Here is a 20675-nt window from a genome sequence, read left to right as displayed (position 1 = left end):
TTTCATTCGAACATAGTAAGAAAATTTTCCAAACAACAACTCGAATGTTGTAAATAATATACATCACCCAGTGAGTCACGCACATCACGGAAAAGAGTCTTGAGACCTGGTTGAAATAAACTAATGAAATAAACTCTGACTTGGAATGCTAAATTGTGATTTAATCTAAACTTTATCCCTAACAATAAAACGAATTAAATCGTCTGTAAGACTAGGGTAAATCGGCTGTTGGCAAAAGGAGAAAAAAAAAATAAATAAAAAAATAATAATAACGATAACAACAACAATAACAATAACAATGATAATAACACACGTATATATTATTACTACATAATAAAATACGGCTTCGCTATTCAACGATATATAAAATAAGCGTGCCACCGATTGAAATTTTGGAACGCAAAATAAAAGAAAAAATACTAAAATCGAACGTATATTATAAATGATATGCGTATACTATATATTTACCTGTAATGTATACATACGTATATATATAGTATATAGAAATGAAAATAAAAATATGAGAAATTCTCGTATTTTAGCCACATATAATATACATGTATCTATAATAATCATTCACCGCAGTGTTACGCGTGTAAAGCTGTTGAAATTACCTGAAAAATTTTTCTGCTCCGTTTGAATCTCGAATGCCGTATGTCTCTCATCGCAATAAAATGTGTACCCGAACCTTTGACGTTACGCAATTTCAATCGCGATTTCAATTTTATATGAGAAGGGATTTTATTTAACTAAGTCTAGCGGCAATGAAAATAAAATGAAATAAAAAATCAAATATATAAAGGAAACTCGTTCTACACCGCTGCGTTCAAATATATTTCCGAGTCCTCTTCTTTTTTTTTCAATTTTTCTTACGAGAAAATCAGAAAAAATAAATAAATAAAAAACAACCAACCAGATTATCAATTATATGTATACATACAAGGAATTAGATGAAATTGCAGGTGATGAACGATGAATAAAGAAGTAAATGAATAAATGAATAAATAAGCAGAGCAAAAAAACTAATTAGTTGGGCGCATATTGGAAACCCGTGTGCCATGACGTGTTCATAACAATAGTGCCAAAAAAGGCACTTGTAATATTATACATACTTAATTATTATACTGTTACGTGCGAATTATAAGGCGAGTTGACTCGTCGTCGCGTAGTCGTCGTCGTTAACAGTTATGTGTACAGAAATATGTAAGTGCATGACGATGAGAATATGTGCGAACGTGAGTTTACTATGAGGAAAATGGGAGGAAAATGAAAAAAAAAAAAAAAAAATTAATAACTAAATTTAGTAATTGAATATAAGGTTAAATTTCTCACGAGGAAAAAGTGCAATTATACCTAATTATTATAATATAATCATATACATATACATATATATCCATATACATATTACTATAGCGTTGCCAAATAACTACACATATACTGTTAATTGTAAGGATAAGAATAATTGTGCAAATGATCGCGAGGATTAGCTAATTGAATATACATACGTGTGGATATAGTATAACGGGAACCAACATACGCATCAGTATTACGTTCGTCAGTGTGTGAAGGTAGCATGTATAATTATATATACCTACATACCTATATTATATAAAGTAAAGAACGCGTACACACGTATAAATGTCACTTATACCTAATATCAACCGACCGAATGATTCTTGTACATAATTTAATTAATTGAAACAATCAAAGAGAATGAAATAAAATATGAACGGAAAAATATGAATAAAATAACAATAATATAATAATAATAATGAATTTTTTTCCAAATGTGAACTACGTAGGTTCATATATTGATATATAAAAATCATAAATGAAAATCCAGTGACTTTTTATAACGCGATATTTCATATTCCCAAATCGTATGTGTAGCCAATTGTTATCTATATAATTCGAAAACTCATTTCAGTGCGTTATAAAAACGAACAATATGCCGATAATTATTCAGTCGAATTTTTTGATTTTCTTTTCGTTGCCTACTAATGCCACAGGTACCTTTATATTTTAAACGAACTACTGCCGTCTTTCTACGATTGTGGTTGAATGTACACACAGTACAGTACATAATAGATTCAAAAAGTACAGACCATTACTTCCCAGGCACTTCTCAATGTTCGATCGTCACGGGCAGTGCGGAATTTTTTGGTCTTACTGAAAACATAAAATATTCCTACCAGTAGGTATGTCACAACGAGAAAATTCAGCTATCTATTTTTTCTCATTTTCAATATGAAAATAAATGAACGTCCGGGATGATGTAGACGATATACAATTCGAAAGTAAATATGTATAATACACGTGTTATGGTATGTATGATTTGAATAGTCATACTTAAATTATTTTCATAAACGTAACGATTTATACCTACCTATATATTTAGTATGTATACAAACATCAGTTAACGATGTGAACAGCTGTTGCCCAAACTTATCTTCTTTTTTGAAATTAAAAAAAATGCAGATCTGGTAAAAATTGCTCACGATTTTATAAAATTCGAATTGTATACATATACGCGGTCTCGCCACGTTCGGTTGGATCGACGAGTGAATTTATCATAAGGGATGTTGAATATTCTTATCGGAGCTCTGGTTAGACTGAATAAATATGATGAAAACCGTTTCATCTATTTGCTTTTTTCGATCTTTCGTTTTGACCGATAAATTACTTATACTCTCATACCTTTGAAAGCCTCGTTAAATTCATATCTTTTTTTTATTTCGTTTCCAATGATGTATAGTACACGTGCATTTGATTGGTATAATTGAACTCGTAAACTTCCAATTTGATTTATCTTCGGGCTAAAAATCAGCGAATAATTTGATACGAACCTGCCGAGCCGAGGTAATATCAGCGTTTTAACTGATTGAGACGAAAGTCGACGTAATGTCGGTCACCAAGACTAATTCGAGTAGGTATACAGTAATGTTCAACGCGTGATTTATCAAAAATTGAAAAAAAAAAAAAAAATGAATTATTAATAGTAATATAATAAATGTTAGCGAGCTTTTGCAAATATGTACTATACATGCATGTACCATCGGTTGAAAATAAATTGAAAATCTCGAGTCCAGATATCGGATGTGTGCGTGTGCGTCTGAAATGATTGAGGAAAATAAAAGATTGATAAAAATTAATAAGTCAATCAATTAAAATATCCACTAAAGAAAAACCAATACATATACATACATCAATTGAATGAACACCCTACATGCACGCGTATACAAGTATAATAATGAGAATAATTAGTAAATAACGATTACAAATAAAAAATAATTAAATCATACAACCAATAACTCGGTTGAATAAAAAAAATGTAAGATAAAAATTTAAAAAAAAATTAAAAAAAAAACGTATCATACCCAAAAGTTTATATACCTACTTGGATTTTTCGATGTGATTATCAATCATGCTTTTGGTTGTTAAATCATTATTATTTATCATTTTCCTTGTTTATTGTTCGTCAATTATTGTTACCAGACATCACATGAAATATGGTTCCTCGAATCGTCGTATAAGTTATGATCTTAAGTAATCCATTTTTCATTTCCTCATGACTGGAGTTCAGATTGAAATCTGTCATATAATATGTATGTACATATATACTTTACACGAATATAATATTAAATTATTAGACGATATATTATTCAATTCATATACCCATATCTGCATATGTTTACACGTATATTAATTGAATAGCATCAATTTTCTATATTATGTAGCATGAAAATATGCGAGACGGATGAAAAAAATCCTTGCGATGATTCGGATATTTGATCTAGTGAATTTTCATGCACTTGTACAATAACCGAATCCGAGCACCAAGTCAGTTTATAATTCAATTAAGTTTTTTTGGCGTCCGCGACCCGCGTCACGTATAATATTTCGTGCCATACGATTAAAAAAAAAGAATAAAAGAACCGACGTTTATCATCGACCTAAACCTTTACCTACATAATATAATTGACACCCAAATAATATATACATATATATGTTACACCCGGATAAATACATCACCTAAAATTATCGGGACTTATTTAATACGCACAATAATTCTAAAAACTTATTTTTACATACGTGCATATATTATACCTATATAGGTACGTGCGTACATAACTGTGGGTACCTATTAGCACTCGGGTTACCTTATTTGTAGTATATGATATATATTTTTATCTCTAACTATTTTATCAGTATTATCATTTTTGTTATTACGATTATTATTATTATACAAATATCTGCATTTTTATTATATACTTTTGAAAAATGATTCGAAGTTCACGTACACTGAATTACGGTAAACTGGATAACATTTTATGTTGTATGAAAATTGAATTATTGGTTTTGATTAAAATTCATAGAAAAATTATGTAGTGAACAGACATTCTGATAGCTATACCCAATACCTAAATTCAATTTTCAAGATTGATCTTCAATGATTCAAATTATTTTGTTTCGTCCTAGCTTTTATTATCACATCATATAAAAGTGACGAAGAAATTAAATCTATCTATAAATCGGAATATGATAATGGGTGTCCTTTCACGACGATTAAATATTTTATTGAATCTAGACAGAAAAAAAATTTGAGTATAAAAAATTGGGGAAAAAAATCATCGGTGCGAATAAACATGTTTGAAAATAAATATTGAAGTATAAAAATCTAATGGTGAAGCTTAATGTACCTATTTAAAAATATTATAATAAAAATAATATAATAACATAAACTCATTGAGTAACTCGCTATATCTATAGGATGAGTAATAATAATAATTATAATAGTAATAATAATTATAATAATAATAGGAAGAAGAAGGAGAATTACCATAATGATGATAACTGCGAAAATTGGTGTGAATATCTGGAAAAAAGTGTCAACTTAATTTTAACTTGAATTTTTTACAAAAAAAAATTCAGATAATTATACCCTTGTTTCCAGATATGTAAACGTGCTGTACATAATATACATAAATGATAAATCTAACTATATATATATGAAAAAATAAATAAAGCATGAACAAAAAAAGAAAGTGTACATATTATACAACGATATAGATAATCACTGTTTAAAACTCACGAGTTCATCTGGAATGATTTTAATTTTTCCGTTCAAAAGAAGAAGATTAAAAACGAAGAAAAAAACAAACTGATTTGGTCGGACATAAGTACATATAAGACAGATGAATCGATTAATTTATAATATAATAATTACTGAAATAATATCCCATCTTTTGCAGTCCAGACGATGTTTTTTTTTTCAAATGTATTTTCAATTTATGATATTTCATCCGATGCACTATGATCGAAAGTAAATGAATAAATGTAAAAGTCCAAATAACAAAATCATAGCCTTTAGCGTTGATATAACTATGACAAGAAATAATAATAAAAATAATATAAAAAAAGGATGAAACTGATCACAAAATCGAGAATCGAAAAGCGAATAGAAAAATACAAATTGAAGAATCTGCAACGTGTTTAATCAGTGATGTGTGGACGTATCTTCCAATAATGTACAATACATAAAATTTATGTACTATAACAATGTGTGCGTATATATGCGATATATAAATACCGTATGTAAATATAAATTATTCATAATAATAATAATAATAATAATCGATCGCATACGTACGTTTCTGCATATAATATATATCTTTTTATGTATAATACATATACACGCACATCGTTATAGTTGAAACAACAGAAAAGAAAAGAAATATTATGTATCTATTGTAAATGTTTGTATGTATTGTAATGTATCTTTGCTTGGAGGGCGACATATCTTAAGTTATAACGTAAAATTTACAGTTAAAATATTATAAACATATATAAATATAAATATAAATCGATAACGAACGACATTCGGCTCGAACAAGGCGCATGCACGCGGTCACGCGTACATATTTGTAGGTATATACATATGTAAAAAATGTATGTATGTACGTATACAAATTCACAGCGCGAAACTATTTACTCCGGAATACATGATAATCACCAGCGTGCTCGTCGATCATTACTTACAATTCCAGGATGCGAAGGGATCTAGATACGTGATGAATGAATTGAATAACGAATTGATGAAATGAAAAAACCGAAAACCAAAAACCTTCGATACCGTTGCCAGACAACGCATACAGCGATGAATCGAACGTATTACGAATTAACGATCGCATTCGCGGTGTTCGATACGCCGAATATAAATAATAAATATAATATATTGTATAACTAATTGAACTATTACGATTATTAATACGATTATAAAAATTTGTATATCATGGATGAATTAAAATGAGAAAAACAAAAAGAAAATGAAAAAAAAATTGAATATTAAAAAAACTTCTGTACATGTTTTACTTCTTTCTTCTGGTTCTATATCATTTTAAACATGTATACGAAGTGGAGAATGATTATTTGGAAAAAAATTTTCGTCGAATACAAAGTTCAATGTTTTGTATAATTTTAGCAAAAATTCGTGATCCATTTAGTTTTTAATGATGTGATTTTAGAAAAAAAAAAATTTATTTCTTTTGTGCAGCTAATGTAATCTGTACCTAAGTCAATCGTTCTAGGTGTTGGACTGTCATATGCGCGAGGTGGTTGGTTAACTGTTTGCTTTTCCATTTTCGCCAATACCCTTTATACAATCGAAGAAAACTAGAAAATCAAAGAAACAGAAAATTGGCATAACATTACGTATGTGTTATGAGGGAATATAACACGTTTTTCGTGATAAGCTGGGTCATTCGATCCGGATCTTTTACGGTTTACGAAATCACACTACAAATTTAATCATCCGTATCACCCAACTGCAGGCGACGGAGTGCTGAAATTCAGTGGCACGGAAAATCTATGGTCGATAAAAGTTGACCATAAGGTTGAACTCCGACAACGGACGAACAGCTTGTCACGAAAGGCTTTCGGGGGCACGTGGGTATATGTTACAAAATAGAAAAAAAAAAAACAAAAAAAAATCCTCGGGGTTACAAATAATTGTTCAGAATATCACAAGTAAAATCATTACACATAATTATCGTACTTATAATACGATATCCCTTTCAATAATTGGTGACGTAAAAAGCTCTCGTATAATAATACATATAGTTTAAGTATTCATTTTCCTCGAGCAACTATTTTTCCATTCGCTATACATATCACTTCAAAACTAACATTTTTCATTTTTCAACCCATGTTTAATACACCTAATATCGAAGGGTCGACCTCTTTACGCGCATCCTCTGGCGAATCGTCGCAGATCGGTGTCCTCTTCATTTTTTTATGGCTATATATTGGAAAATATAAGCTACGAATCAATCAGATTTGTTTTATGGTAGGTGATGAGTAAAAAAGAAGTACAAATTGTCAATTGATATACTGATTTCAACTATTAATTTTGTACATGAGGATTTAAACGTGCGTTATTAATTCGGTGCATGGTCATTGGTCAATTTATATAATAATGATCGTTGGAAATCACTAATTATCTGCTGGGAATATTGTTATATTAAATTCTGACGGGTGCGCGCAATATGTGGCATCACATATGGTCCGTTTATAGTTCATACAATAATTGGGACATCGGTGACGGTTTTTCTCTATTTTTTCCGAGCATAGTGCAGTATTCGATGTCAAACGTGATATTATACATATATTCCTCGTCATTTGACGTGCACTTGCGGAACAAGAAGAAAAGAATTTCTCTCCTCACTTCGTTATATGAAGTGCAGAATCTTCATTTACGTCATCTGTAACTTGCGCCCCAAAGTTTATCTCAAGTGATACTTTAGATTAAACGTCGTAACTTTCTCTCAAAACAAACTTAATCTCGTAGTATCGATTCCAATTTTTAGGGTCCTGTACAGGATTGAATTTTGCTTATTACAGAACCAGATCTAACCCCATCATTCTGGGATTTTTATCAAAGATCCTTTTAGCATGATCTCAATAATAGAAAGAAAAAAATTTAAACACGTCAGATGCCAAAATTAGAATGATCACTAAAAATATTTTCAGATAGCGTGATCGATTAGGTATCACTGTAGCGGACGCAAAAGTCGTTTTTTTAGTTTTGTTACTCCAAACTTGACAGACAAATTTAGGTTCCATCCGGTCACCAACGCACGGCGAGGTGCTACGGAATTTTCAGCTCAGCCACATCCGTACGTCTTCAACCAAACTGACCAATCCCTGATCGCTTCACCGGCACGGTGAGTCTCTAATACCAAAAAATCGGATGACATTATTTCACTGACCTTATTGATAACCCTTTTTACTATAACTATCGGTGTCTTTCTCTCTCTTTCTCTATCTTTCCCTGTCAAACTGATTTTCGCATTGTAAATATACCTACCCCCTTATTGTGTGTAATTTCTTTTTAAAACCTCGACGCTTATTTTTTATAATCGTTTGATTGTTTTTACCACAGTATCTAATGCTCCTAGATGTGCACTGTGCATCCTGCAGTATACACCACCAATTTTAATGTCCGTTTGTATAAATCTTTAAGGGTATTTTGTGATTTCTTTCACTAGAAATCATTTCACTTTTTTCCCCCCATCGTCATACAGTTGCAGAGATAAGTAATTACTACGTGAAATATTGTTCAAGTCTCAGCCAGCTGTGATCATTTTTCAGTATTACCAATTATTTCTGGCGATATGAATTTTATTATTACCGATTCTATACATATATTCTAATCCGTAATCTGGAACCCACTAACTATAATATCCGATGTGGACTGTGATAATAATTCACATCATGGCGGCTTAACCCTGCCGGAGAATTATTCAGACAGTGATTTAGCGTCAAGTGGATTTGCTGTATTTATACTTAGTCAAATTTGTCTGAGTTATGGGGCAGATTAACGCGGTCGCAGGAGCGCGAAAGATTTTGAAATTTTATTTCCGTGATCTAAATTCTTTATCGGTTTCTTCTTCGGGTTACTCATAATCTCCATATAATTTCTCAGATGACAATTTGAAGAATTGAATTTTCAGAACACATAAAGTTACTTCGAATATTGACGGAATGTTGTCCTTTCCAAATGAACCACTTGTTCATCCATTTTGAGGTTTCACAGAGAATCGATTTATATTTTAAACTGTCTCGGAGTCGACGGTTTTGCTTTTGGTCTCCGACTTTTACGTGTACATGATCTAATGTTGTGACGTATAACTAGAAAATGATCAAACGTCTAGGCATGACTGAAGACTTTCACTCTTATACTTTGCATGGTTTTACATATATAGGTATTATAAATACTGTATATATTTACTCTGCAACTTTTGAACAACTAATTCAATACGCTTTTGTGAATGTCTAAAGACGAGTGATTTATGCATTAAAAGTGATCAGTCACCACTCTGTCTACTGTTCTTAAAAATTATATCCTATATAGTGTATCGTCTGGCTTTCAGCTAAGTGCTTCCTTATAATAACTGTAGCATAGTTATATTTTGTTTTAAGCTCTATACTTATCGCATGACGTAGTTTGATTCTTATACGATAATTGCAAAAAGTAGGCCAACCATCGGTCAATCAAAGCTGTCTGGTCATTTTTTATTATACTTTAATAAACGTAGCCCGAACTTCGGTACATCATGAATGATTCGTTCGAGGTCGTTTTGAAAGATGCGACGTCGAAAAACTTCTGCATTACCATGACATTTAAATAATAGTAAAACTGGATTTGTTGTATTTTTTTAATTTTACGTTTCGCAATTGTACATTTTGTTACGATATTTTATACAATTAAATTCAACGGACATACAATTACTACAAATCACTATAACGAGTTATTATATTTTTACAGAATGTCGCCAGGAATGGTTTCTCTTTGACGGAGGTTGCGTGGGTCAGTGTCCCAGAAAAACTTACGCAATATCGGACAATAATAAGATGAAGAAAATTTGCGCCCCCTGCCACTACACCTGCGCCGGATGTTTCGGTCCAGCAGACTACGAATGCACATCTTGTCTAGAAGATTCCACGCCATACCGTTCGGGAAGTTTAACAAATTGCGTGCTCACGTCTTTAACGCCAAATCTACGATCCACGAGATGGTTTTATCGTATGTTTGTTTTACTCGCCTTGAACTTGGTAATTGTTATTGCCCTTGGAATTTACTTCGGTGTAATTTGGTACGTTCAAAAGCGAGAGTCAGCCGATTTTGCCTACAGCAAGGTCACCTATTCAGTCAAAGATTCTGCAAAAAATCGAGATCTAAAGGCGTTGCCGCAAGACTCATGTCTCTCGGACAGTGACTAGCTTAAAAATTATTCATTCTAGTGATCATTGACCGTTAGTTATACTTGAATGACTTGCTGCTACGACGTATCGATGACTAAGCCGAATGATTAGCGAAAAATGTTCACTTTTATTCGACAATTCGTAAACATGAAAATCTATTTCTGCCTGCATTATTGGTGGAGCACCCTATAAGTTTTTGCGTTGTGATATATAGTAGATAGATGAAAATTCTGTAGCTTATTAAAACATTATATTATTACATACAGTTTTTTTTTTTTTTTTTTCAAGTTTTATCAAGTAGCATGACGTGATAGGTCTATGTATAGAGAACATGTCTTTTGTAAGACCAACAAAGATCACAATAAATATTGTAACAAACATTGACAGGATAGATTGAGAAACTGTTATTGAAACAGGATGTTCCTGAATATTATTAACAATCAATGTATTTTATTTTTAAATAACGTGATTAGAGCATAATTTATATAGTGTAATAAGTCTAAGGTTGTGAAAATAGGTGATTATAAATATATAACAACTACCTCTAACGAAACGATTGAAACAAAATCAAAGGTCACAATACGCATGTACTTGTCATAATGATGAGAATGATGGTGAAAATCGGAAGAAACTTCATTTTACCCATGTCAAAGGTCTTGAAAGTCGTTGATTGGCCAAACGATTTGCGAATAAAATGAGTTCAATTTTTTACATACGCAATCTTCCTATCGAATAGCTTGTGTCGAAGGCCCTGAAACTAGATTGGTGGAATAATTTGCGAGTAGCATTAATTCCAAATCAACATAGGCGTTCGTTTGATCGCGTGGCTACGACAATTTATCGAAACGATGCTCGAAAAATTTTGTGGATAAGAAAAAATTAGTAATTTTTACAATGCTGCGATTGCTTGATCATTGGAAAAGCCTTGACAGGGTGGGCGTACTATAATATTGTATATGAAATTAATTATACATGCATATTAGTAGAATAGATGAATTTATTGAAAATATAAATGGGTACTTATAAATCTTATAATATTGTAATGATATTTTAGACGATCGACGCCTTGCTATTAATATTTTACAATACTTGAATTATACACACATCGTATATTGTATATTTTTGAAACTTCACAGATCGCACAAACGCTTAAATATCTTCCTAATCATACTATCGTAAGTTTACCCCTATGCATCTATACGTTAATGTATCTAGAATAAATATCTTATATCGGGTGAAGAAAACTTTTTTTGACCCTTCTGACGCAAAAAAAGATGAATGGACCTATACGAACTATTATACAATTATAAAAATATTTTGTCGCTAAATACAATCACCTACTAAAACCAAAAACTATCGAGTTTCCATCGGGTCACGCATATAATATTTTGCCGGAAAATAGACGATGTTTCTAATAAAATATCTCCTATTCAGATATTGAGGAGAAACGAAATATGAATATGCTCTTTTTGTGCGTAAAAGTGACGAAGGTTGACGTGGCCAAAGCCTAGTAATATCGATACAGTGACAACGGCAACAGGTGTTGTACGTCGGGTTGCCTGGAGCATTCGCACAGCTCTATAATATCAACTTTTTCGTAAATTAACATAATTTTCCAACGTTAATTTGAATAGAAGTATTGTCGTTGATGTTGTAATGCATTAATTGTAAGATTGAACTACTGTGCGAAAAATGAATCTATGATGTGAATTATAATTTAACGACGTTGATTCGACAATAAACAATCAACTTTATGCACAAACTTATTGGTTGATTAACATTGATTACATTCCTGCATACATTATGCCCAGCAACGTATAAGCACACAAATATCATGAATGCTCTTGATCGGAAAATTTCATATTTTCCTGGTACCAATATTGATTTGAAAATAACTAATTACCGAATTGAAGACGCTGTCCGTTAAAGGTAAGGGATCTGTTGCACGTGTTGCATGTGTTGTAACGATGCAACGTCGTTATACCGCGGTACTGATTATATTTTGTAATTCCACGCAGTCACTGATTTTACAATAACAGACGATGGTGATAATAATTTCAAGATCTAAAAATGAAAAGTTCGTTTGGTCGCAATCGAAGTACACCTTTATTCGTGGACAAACTCAGTTGGAGGGCTCATAAACAAGGGCCCACGTCGGTAAGGTTTACAGCCCTGGACGAAGACTCTTACACTGAAAACGTAGAAAGTCAGATGTACTGTTATAATTCCTTCCTACATCACATCGTTTTTGTAATCCCCACTATTCCACGCGCACATATCTCTGCCGGCAGACTTATAAAACTGATTATCCTTCCTAAATTCAGTCGTCTTACCGATTATACCGCGAGCGGTTACTTGAGCTTTGGTAAAAGGAAAAAAGAGGAAGTGGAATTCGAAGCTTCGTGTAACGGGTGGGGCCCCAGAAATAAGTCGCTATGTCAGTTGTTCTGACGTTGATAACGGCCGTAGTTGCCATAATTTCAGTTAAACTGTTTGTACGTTATCGCAAGTTCCGCAAATTCGTTAAAACGATCGACAAGATTCCTGGACCTAAGAGTTACCCTTTTTTTGGAAACACCCTGGGCGTTCTACGCGTGCACAGAGATGGTAGGAACCGAGAAAATTTCAAATATTCAAACCGTCACAACGCGTACTTGCAAACACGCCACTTTGTGAAAACGACACTTCTTTCACGGTTCGTTTCTAAATGGTTCATTTTATGTATTCGATTGCTCGAGAATTCTCTCCCAGCGATTCGAAGGATCATTTGCATGGAAAATTCAGCTAAATTGTAAACGCGCGACGATGCAAGGCTACGCTGCCGGCAATTATCTACGAAGGTTACACGAAGAAATTCACGTGGGAAGCCTAGATAATTATTCAGTTCCGGTTTCGGAATAGAGCAGGATCATTATATGGAAATAACACGTCGCTCAATGGACGAGATTGTTCTTTAATTATGATATAACTCTGAAAATTTCATCGGTCGATTACGTTTTATACCTGGTTTTCTATCGAACATTACACAGGTCGCTGGCAGTGGTTCCGTGATCTGTGCACTCGATACGGTGAAAAAGGAATCTTTCGGACCTGGCTTGGCAATAGACCGAACATCCACCTGACCTCGGCTGAAGCTATCAGCGTATGTAGATGTGATTTGATCATTTCGACGGCTCATTACCGACTATGAGCTATCATGAGTCCTGCATGCTGAAAAAAACACATACTTCGCCATATTTTCGAATATTATCCTAGCATATATTGAATTCGAAGTACTAGCGTACTGTGTAATCAGTCGCTCTGTAACATTTACAGAACTTGATTGGCAATCATAACTATGCACGATTTAGGGATCCACATACTCCTTCAATCAGCAAAGATTAGGTGTAAGAAAGTTTTTGGTGGTCTCTTCCAGGATTATACCCCATAATCCATATTTTGCATCATCTTTTATTCGAAAAGTAGAGTGATTACGTGACTACTATGCGTACAGAGTTATCCCGAGATATACTACTTTTCCATACTACTATACGATCGTAAACACATTGGTCTGATTTTAAATTTATTGTTCGTATCCCAACAGGTAATTATGCCGAATAAAAATCTGATTACCAAATCTGCCATCTACGATTACGTTCATCCGTGGCTCGGATCAGGTTTGCTGACTTCGACAGGTAAACCATATATTTCTATAATAGACGATGGAACAGATCAACTTCAACGGACATTCGAATAATTGATGGAACCACTCGTTCGTTGCAGGCGAAAAGTGGCATCGGCAAAGAAAACTGATCACTCCAACTTTCCATTTCAACATATTGGAACATTTTGGAGTTGTAATGTCTGAAAAGGCCGAGATATTGAAGGAATGCATAAAATCAGAGTACGAGAAGGATCCAAAAAAGCCCATCGATATGTTTGTTTGGCTGACGAGATGTGCATTGGACATAATCTGTGGTAATTATATTGACATTATTCACATGTCACGCTTGCGCTACCGTAGTATTAAACTGTAATTATTAGATACCGCCTACCGGTAGCTGATGAGTCTTTTTTTGTGTTTGCCATCTGAACACGCAACATGTATTTCTGCTTGAATTTTATTACGTAACGCAATGAATCTTGCTCCAAGATCTCGTTGCATTTTGCACGATTATTCAAGTCTAATTGTAAGTTATGATGCAGAATCTGCTATGGGGATCAATATCAATGCTCAGACGGATGTGGATTCGGAATATTCTGTGGCTTTGCACAGGTGAGAATAATAATTCTATACGACCAAATAAATGTAATTTCACTGTTCCGTTCAGAAGGAATTATACGTGTACCAAATCAGACGGGATCGTTTCACGTGTCTCGGAGTCGAATGTGTCGAGTCATGCAATAAACAACACGTCGAATCATTCGAATGTCTACATTATTAATTATGTTGAAATTTCTTTGATTTTTAGTATCACCGTCCAGGCAGTGGAGCGGATGTTCAGACCGTGGCTAGCCTGGGATAGATTGTATTATCTCAGTCATCACGGCAGAAGATTCAAACGTAACGTGGAAATAGCGCATAAATTCACGAATCAGGTGATTAGGGAAAGAAAATCGGCTCGCGCACTGCAGACGCAAAATTCTGACGAATGTTACGACGAAGGTGAGTCTTGAGGTAACGGTAAAATCCGCTATCTGCAGAATCACGATATTTAATTTCTGTTGTACGCATTTGTAAGAATACGTTTGAAATACTGAAAAAGCGCGTGATTTTTTTCAGACAAACCAAAGCGACGCGCGTTTCTCGATCATTTATTGGACGCCTGCGAACGCGACAACACACCGCTGACTGACGACGAGTTGAGAGAAGAAGTGGACACGTTTTTGTTCGCGGTAAATATCAAAAATGACCCTGAATTTCACGAGAAAATATCCTTGAAAACATTCATCGTCAACTGTCCAAAATTAATTAGGGCCACGACACAACAGCGGCAGCGATGAGCTGGGCACTTTTTAGCCTCGGGAATCATCCGGATATCCAGGATAAAATACACCAGGAACAGTTGGAGGTATTCGGGGATTCGACGGAACCTGCGACACTCCACCAAATATCCGAACTCAAGTATCTCGAAAGGGTTATCAAGGAAACGCTCCGACTATTTCCCAGCGCACCTAGCGTAGGTCGATTCGTGACGGAAGAAATAGAAATAGGTAAGTCGCAAAATAAAGATGATTACTTTTATGAATTTCGCTCCTTATCTCTTGATAATCACCGGACTAGTTGAGTTTTTTCAAGTCACCTTATCTGTGCAACGTGTGGAAATAAACCAACAGAAAATAAAATATGACGTGAAACTCAACTGTGGTTGTATCTTGAGCGTAAATAAGATATTTTTTGAACTCAATTTCAGCTGGATACAAGATACCGGAGCAGGCTAGTGTCAGTGTTCAAATACACCGAGTTCATCACGATCCAAAGTATTGGAAAAATCCAGATAAATTCGATCCGGATCGATTTCTACCAGAGAATAGTCAGGGACGTCATCCGTACGCGTACGTGCCTTTCAGCGCTGGACCAAGAAACTGCATCGGGCAAAAATTCGCGCTTTTAGAACAGAAGATTGTTCTAACTGCAATATTGAGGTCGTGGCGAGTCAAGAGTCACTTGAAGTTCGAAGATGCAAAAATGTACAGTGAATTTATACTCAGACCCCAGGATGGGATCAAAATATATTTTAGTCCGAAAGATGTATGATTCACTTGCAATTGCGGCATGCAGATTGTCGAGAGAGTCCGTCATTTCGACATAACGACTATTGAACTTTCGATTAGTCATTCTCCGATTACAGTATTTTATATTTATCGAGTAAGCTTAAAATATAATGTGAAAGCAGTGGCCGGAAATTAATGACCCCTTAACTTGCGAGTGCAGATTAGTATAATATAGATGGGGGTGAACTTACACCAGCCTCCCATCTTTTATTCACTCCGATAATCAAATAACTAGAGCTTAAAGAAAATTGTAGGATAAACTTGATTCAATGTGAATTTATGCTTACGCATACGGTATGATGAATAAAAATTTTTCAACTGTAAATCTGAATCTTTACCATCCCTAGCTCAATCACTGCGGAAGTTAATGATTTTCACGGTGAATTTTGAATTATAATTTCATAACGTTATTATTGATCCCAGTATGTCGAAGAACAATACTCAAGGTTCTATATTATTAGTTTGTGACGTAATGTTTTCAAAACCAGTTTGAACAGATACACCAATACAGAGAATTATAAACCACAAAATGTATAATTATAACGGTGGTCACTGTTGAAATCAGGATTTCGAATAGCATCATTCGGCTTATTCAATTTTTACTTATCATCTACGTTGCATCAGACACCCGAGCACCGCGAACTCCGTCGCGGTGAAAAGCCAGTTCTCTAACATAATATTAAAATCATGTATCATTAGGCGATGATGCAGCAACCTCAGAACTAGGCGGTACTCCAAGAAAATACCACGTATGAATTCCAAGATCTGAGTAATCAATTAAAGATCTTGCACGTGTCAGTAAAGAGCTAATAATTTTGCCCTGTAAAACCTGATACAAAATTATGCCAACTCATGATTTAGGAGTCACAACTGAACTTGTGCATGTGATCATTTCCTTGAAAAATTTTGATTACTTTCTACCCAATATAGTCTCTTCGTGAGATTCGCGCGGATCAGCAGATTCTGATCCAGAAGTCGCTCGTCTGTTTCGGATGAAAGTAAGCTTCTCTGCAGTTAATGATGACTCCAGGGTCCACGTTATCAACTTGTTGAAAGAAAAAAAATAAAGAATCTACAAAAAAGTCTTCAAATCAATTATTATTTGAATTAAAGATAAAGTGGACATCCCATTGCTGGTCATAAAGTTGAAGAATCCTCATGTTTGACCAGCATTTGTATAGATGTCGGTTGTTGCCTGGTAGCTGTTGTTAGCTGTTACAGGATCCCTAGTAACTGTTCAGAAGATTCTAGGGACTCTGCTATCGATATTGCGCTCTTTGCGGTTTATCAAGAGTCATGAGATAACTATGTAGGGAAATCGCTTCCACTGTGTTCGAGAGTGCAGTGGGTATCTACAGTAAATTTATCGCGCAAAAGATCTTCAGATCATAATCAATCATCATGTCGATTATTTTAGCCCTGATAACGACAGTGCTCGCCGTAATAATTATAAAATTACTTCAGAGATACATCGAGTTTCGCAGATTCGTTAAAATAATCGATAAAATTCCTGGACCGAAAGGATATCCAGTCGTCGGAAATATGCTCGACATTCTTCACGTCAGTCGAGAAGGTATGAACCATAGTACTGATCAATATCCGATTCCGTTTCAGCGCAGACAACACTCAATGAATTTGAAAATTTGAAAATTATTTTCCAGCGTTGTCTCAGATTTTGGGTATTTTTCATTTGGACCACTCCGCCAATGCTCCAAAGCATGCATGCACGGATGGTGGAGTGGTCCAAATAGAAAAAAAAAACCCAGATTTTAATGAAACAAAAATACTCGATACTATGCAGTGGATTTCTTGCTGCAATTAAACAAACAATGAGTGGGATGAATCGGATCACTATATTTATCTTCGGTTACGTCAGAGATCATAAATGTTAATCGTATCAGCGTGAGCGAGAACCGACGATAAAAGAGAACGCACAATTCTTGGCGGGTAAAATTCAAACGGCCAAATTTCGCGCGCTGAAAACGACGGCGTTGATTATGGAATATCATTCCGTTGAATTGAATCCATCTCGTCATAGAGTTTTAGAAATATGAATTATCACAAGTACATAGACATAAATACATATATGACTCATAAGTGGAATATGAAAATTTCACACGTTTTTACGAATCACTCAGGACGCTGGAAATGGTTTTGTAATCTGAGCAGCCAGTATACCGACGCAGGAATATTTCGCACCTGGTTGGGCCCTGTAGCGCACATAAATCTTATATCGCCCGAGACTGCCGCGGTACGTGGATATGCTTCGATTTGTATGATTGTACGACGATAACGTTACCAGACGCTTTCCTCTATTAAATTCTATTTTTATTCTTGCAGGTTGTCATGTCCAGTAAGACTCTGATAACCAAGTCCATGGTTTATGATTTTCTTTATTTATGGCTTAGAACAGGTCTGTTAACCGGAACAGGTGAGCCACTGTTAGATGTTCCGCAGATCCGAGACATTCGCAAAAATTGAGCATCGATCAAAAATACCCAGTATCGACGATTTGTTACAGGGGACAAATGGTATCGGCACAGAAAATTGATCACCCCAACTTTCCATTTCAATATATTAGAACAGTTCGAAGTGGTGATGACTGAGAAGGCAGAAATATTGAAGCGATGCATCGAGTCGGAGCTTAAAAATGATCCAAAAAAATCCATCGACGTATTCGCTTTCATGACAAGATGCGCATTGGATATAATTTGTGGTAAATGAGATAGCAGTGTAACGGCACTTCTATCGTGTTCGGTTTGCGATAAAGATTATTTATCCAATACGATAACTGATTATCTTTGTATGAATTAATAAAATCATACAAAGTTCAACGATACGTTGCGATAGATTTTAAAAATAATTTTCTTCACTGTTCGCAGAATCTGCTATGGGGATCAATATTAATGCCCAGATGACGAGTCAAAAAACAGAATATTCTGAGGCCTTGCATAAGTATGAATAATTTTATTTTTTGTTTTTTCGATACAGTCAAGTTCAGAGCTTGATTAAAACGTGTTTGATTTGAATGTTGGACCGTGCGATATGTGGGCATACGATAGGCGCGAGTAACGTCGCATAGTAAATACTGAATGACTTTCCTTTCTGAATAATGAACATGAATTAATAGTTGTTATAAATTGCGGAAGTAAAAACACCCAATGCAAAAACTTGGACAAATAGCCAATGCGGAAATGTTGTACATATGGCGGAATATTCCAGGATGGTTTAATATCTGTTCAAAAAATTTTACTTCAGATGAAATACTTTCATTTCATAGTATCACCATCCAAGCAATGGATCGGATACTCAGACCGTGGTTGTATATCGATCGTCTGTATTACATGACTTCCCATGGAAAAACATTTAAACGTACCGTCGACACGATACACAAATTTGCGGATCAGGTGAGAAAATAATTCGCCTCCGTCTAAAATCCCTTCGCGAATTTACAAGGCACACGTAATCTATGAATTTCTATAGGTGATCAAAGAAAAAAGATTAGCTCGTGAACGACAAAAGCAGAATCCAGACGAAGAAATCAGTGAGGGTGAGTAATAGGAAAACGGTCTTGCAGGACCATAACGCTTTATATTCTTATCCTCAATATGAGTTGAAAATCTATTTTACTTTTCCCTCCTCAGATAAACCAAAGCGACGAGCGTTTCTCGATCATTTATTGGACGCTTGCGAACGGGACAATACACCGCTGACTGACGATGAGTTGAAAGAAGAAGTGAACACGTTCATGTTTGCGGTAAATATCATCGATGTCTCTCGAAACGATGTACAAATATCCTTCGATAGTTGCACTATAGTATATTCAACCGAGATCGAAATCTCCGTAGGGTCACGATACAACAGCGGCAGCGATGAGTTGGGCTCTATTCTCTATCGGAAATCATCCAGAAGTTCAGGAAAAAATACACCAGGAACAGTTGGAGGTATTCGGGGATTCGACGGAACCTGCGACACCCCGTCAAATATCCGAACTCAAGTATCTGGAGCGAGTCATTAAGGAAACACTCAGAATGTTTCCCAGTGCACCTGGCGTCAGCCGAACTGGAACGGAAGATTTGGAAATTGGTAAGTCTGTATCGAGTATGTGGTCAGTGTTTATCTAATTCTGTTTGCAGGGGAGTATAAAATTCCAAAAGGTGCGGTGATCGCTGTTCAAATACATCGGATTCATCATGATCCCAGGCATTGGCCCGATCCCGAACGATTCGATCCGGACCGTTTTTTGCCGGAAAATAGTCAAGGGCGTCATCCGTACGCGTACGTGCCTTTCAGTGCTGGACTAAGAAACTGCATCGGACAAAAGTACGCTATGTTAGAACAGAAGATTGTCTTAACTGCAGTATTGAGGTCGTGGCGAGTCAAAAGTCACGCGAAATTTGAGGAAGCAGCAATTCATTCTGACATTATTCTCAGGCCGCAAAATGGGGTCCATATATATTTCACCCCAAAATAGGGCTTTATACTAACTAATAACAAAAATCAAAGAATTTTCAGAATCAATAAATGGAAATTGTAATATCTGAAGAAATGGAAAATTATTATTATACAATTATGAGTATACATCGAGTTGACAACGAAGTAACGATGAAATAAAAAATTTCAATCATCGTGTCACCTGGAAAGTTACTAAGTTCTAA

The 20675-nt window shown here is 34.8% G+C and overlaps 2 protein-coding genes across 7 annotated transcripts in view; both read left to right on the top strand.

Annotated features, from left to right (window-relative positions):
• LOC105688046 (furin-like protease 1) overlaps positions 1 to 12025 on the top strand; it is a 112258-nt gene extending 100233 nt beyond the window's left edge. For 5 of the 6 annotated variants that reach the window (XM_048657870.1, XM_048657858.1, XM_048657854.1 and 2 more), the window contains exon 12: positions 9827 to 12025. In XM_048657870.1, the coding sequence (XP_048513827.1) occupies positions 9827 to 10281 (455 nt within the window). In that variant the 3' untranslated portion in view covers positions 10282 to 12025. Of the gene's footprint in view, positions 1 to 8104; positions 8223 to 9826 lie in introns of all 6 variants that reach the window. The other variant, XM_048657862.1, reaches the window with a different exon arrangement.
• Positions 12026 to 12576: 551 nt separating this feature from the next.
• On the top strand, positions 12577 to 20562 carry LOC105688649. Its single transcript, XM_048648964.1, has 19 exons — positions 12577 to 12870; positions 13293 to 13405; positions 13847 to 13937; positions 14026 to 14220; positions 14449 to 14518; positions 14715 to 14908; positions 15026 to 15138; positions 15219 to 15456; positions 15657 to 15998; positions 17414 to 17590; positions 18156 to 18268; positions 18358 to 18448; positions 18539 to 18733; positions 18900 to 18972; positions 19298 to 19424; positions 19501 to 19567; positions 19662 to 19774; positions 19866 to 20103; positions 20154 to 20562. The coding sequence occupies exons 1-19, from the start codon at positions 12699 to 12701 to the stop codon at positions 20489 to 20491; spliced, it is 3060 nt and encodes a 1019-aa protein (XP_048504921.1). The 5' UTR covers positions 12577 to 12698; the 3' UTR covers positions 20492 to 20562.
• The last annotated feature ends 113 nt before the right edge of the window (positions 20563 to 20675 follow it).

This window comes from Athalia rosae, chromosome 1 (genome assembly GCF_917208135.1).
Source record: "Athalia rosae chromosome 1, iyAthRosa1.1, whole genome shotgun sequence".
Lineage (NCBI taxonomy): Eukaryota > Metazoa > Arthropoda > Insecta > Hymenoptera > Athaliidae > Athalia > Athalia rosae.
Note: the sequence above shows the minus strand (reverse complement) of the source record. Positions and strands in the feature narration are given on the sequence as shown.

Excerpts from the sequence above, each read along its gene's own strand:
- LOC105688649 (XM_048648964.1), top strand. The coding sequence starts at position 12,699 with ATGTCAGTTGTTCTGACGTTGATAACGGCCGTAGTTGCCATAATTTCA. Across the intron at positions 14,909-15,025 it reads TGACGAATGTTACGACGAAG|ACAAACCAAAGCGACGCGCG; the intron begins GTGAGTCTTGAG and ends GATTTTTTTCAG. Across the intron at positions 19,568-19,661 it reads AGACGAAGAAATCAGTGAGG|ATAAACCAAAGCGACGAGCG; the intron begins GTGAGTAATAGG and ends TTCCCTCCTCAG.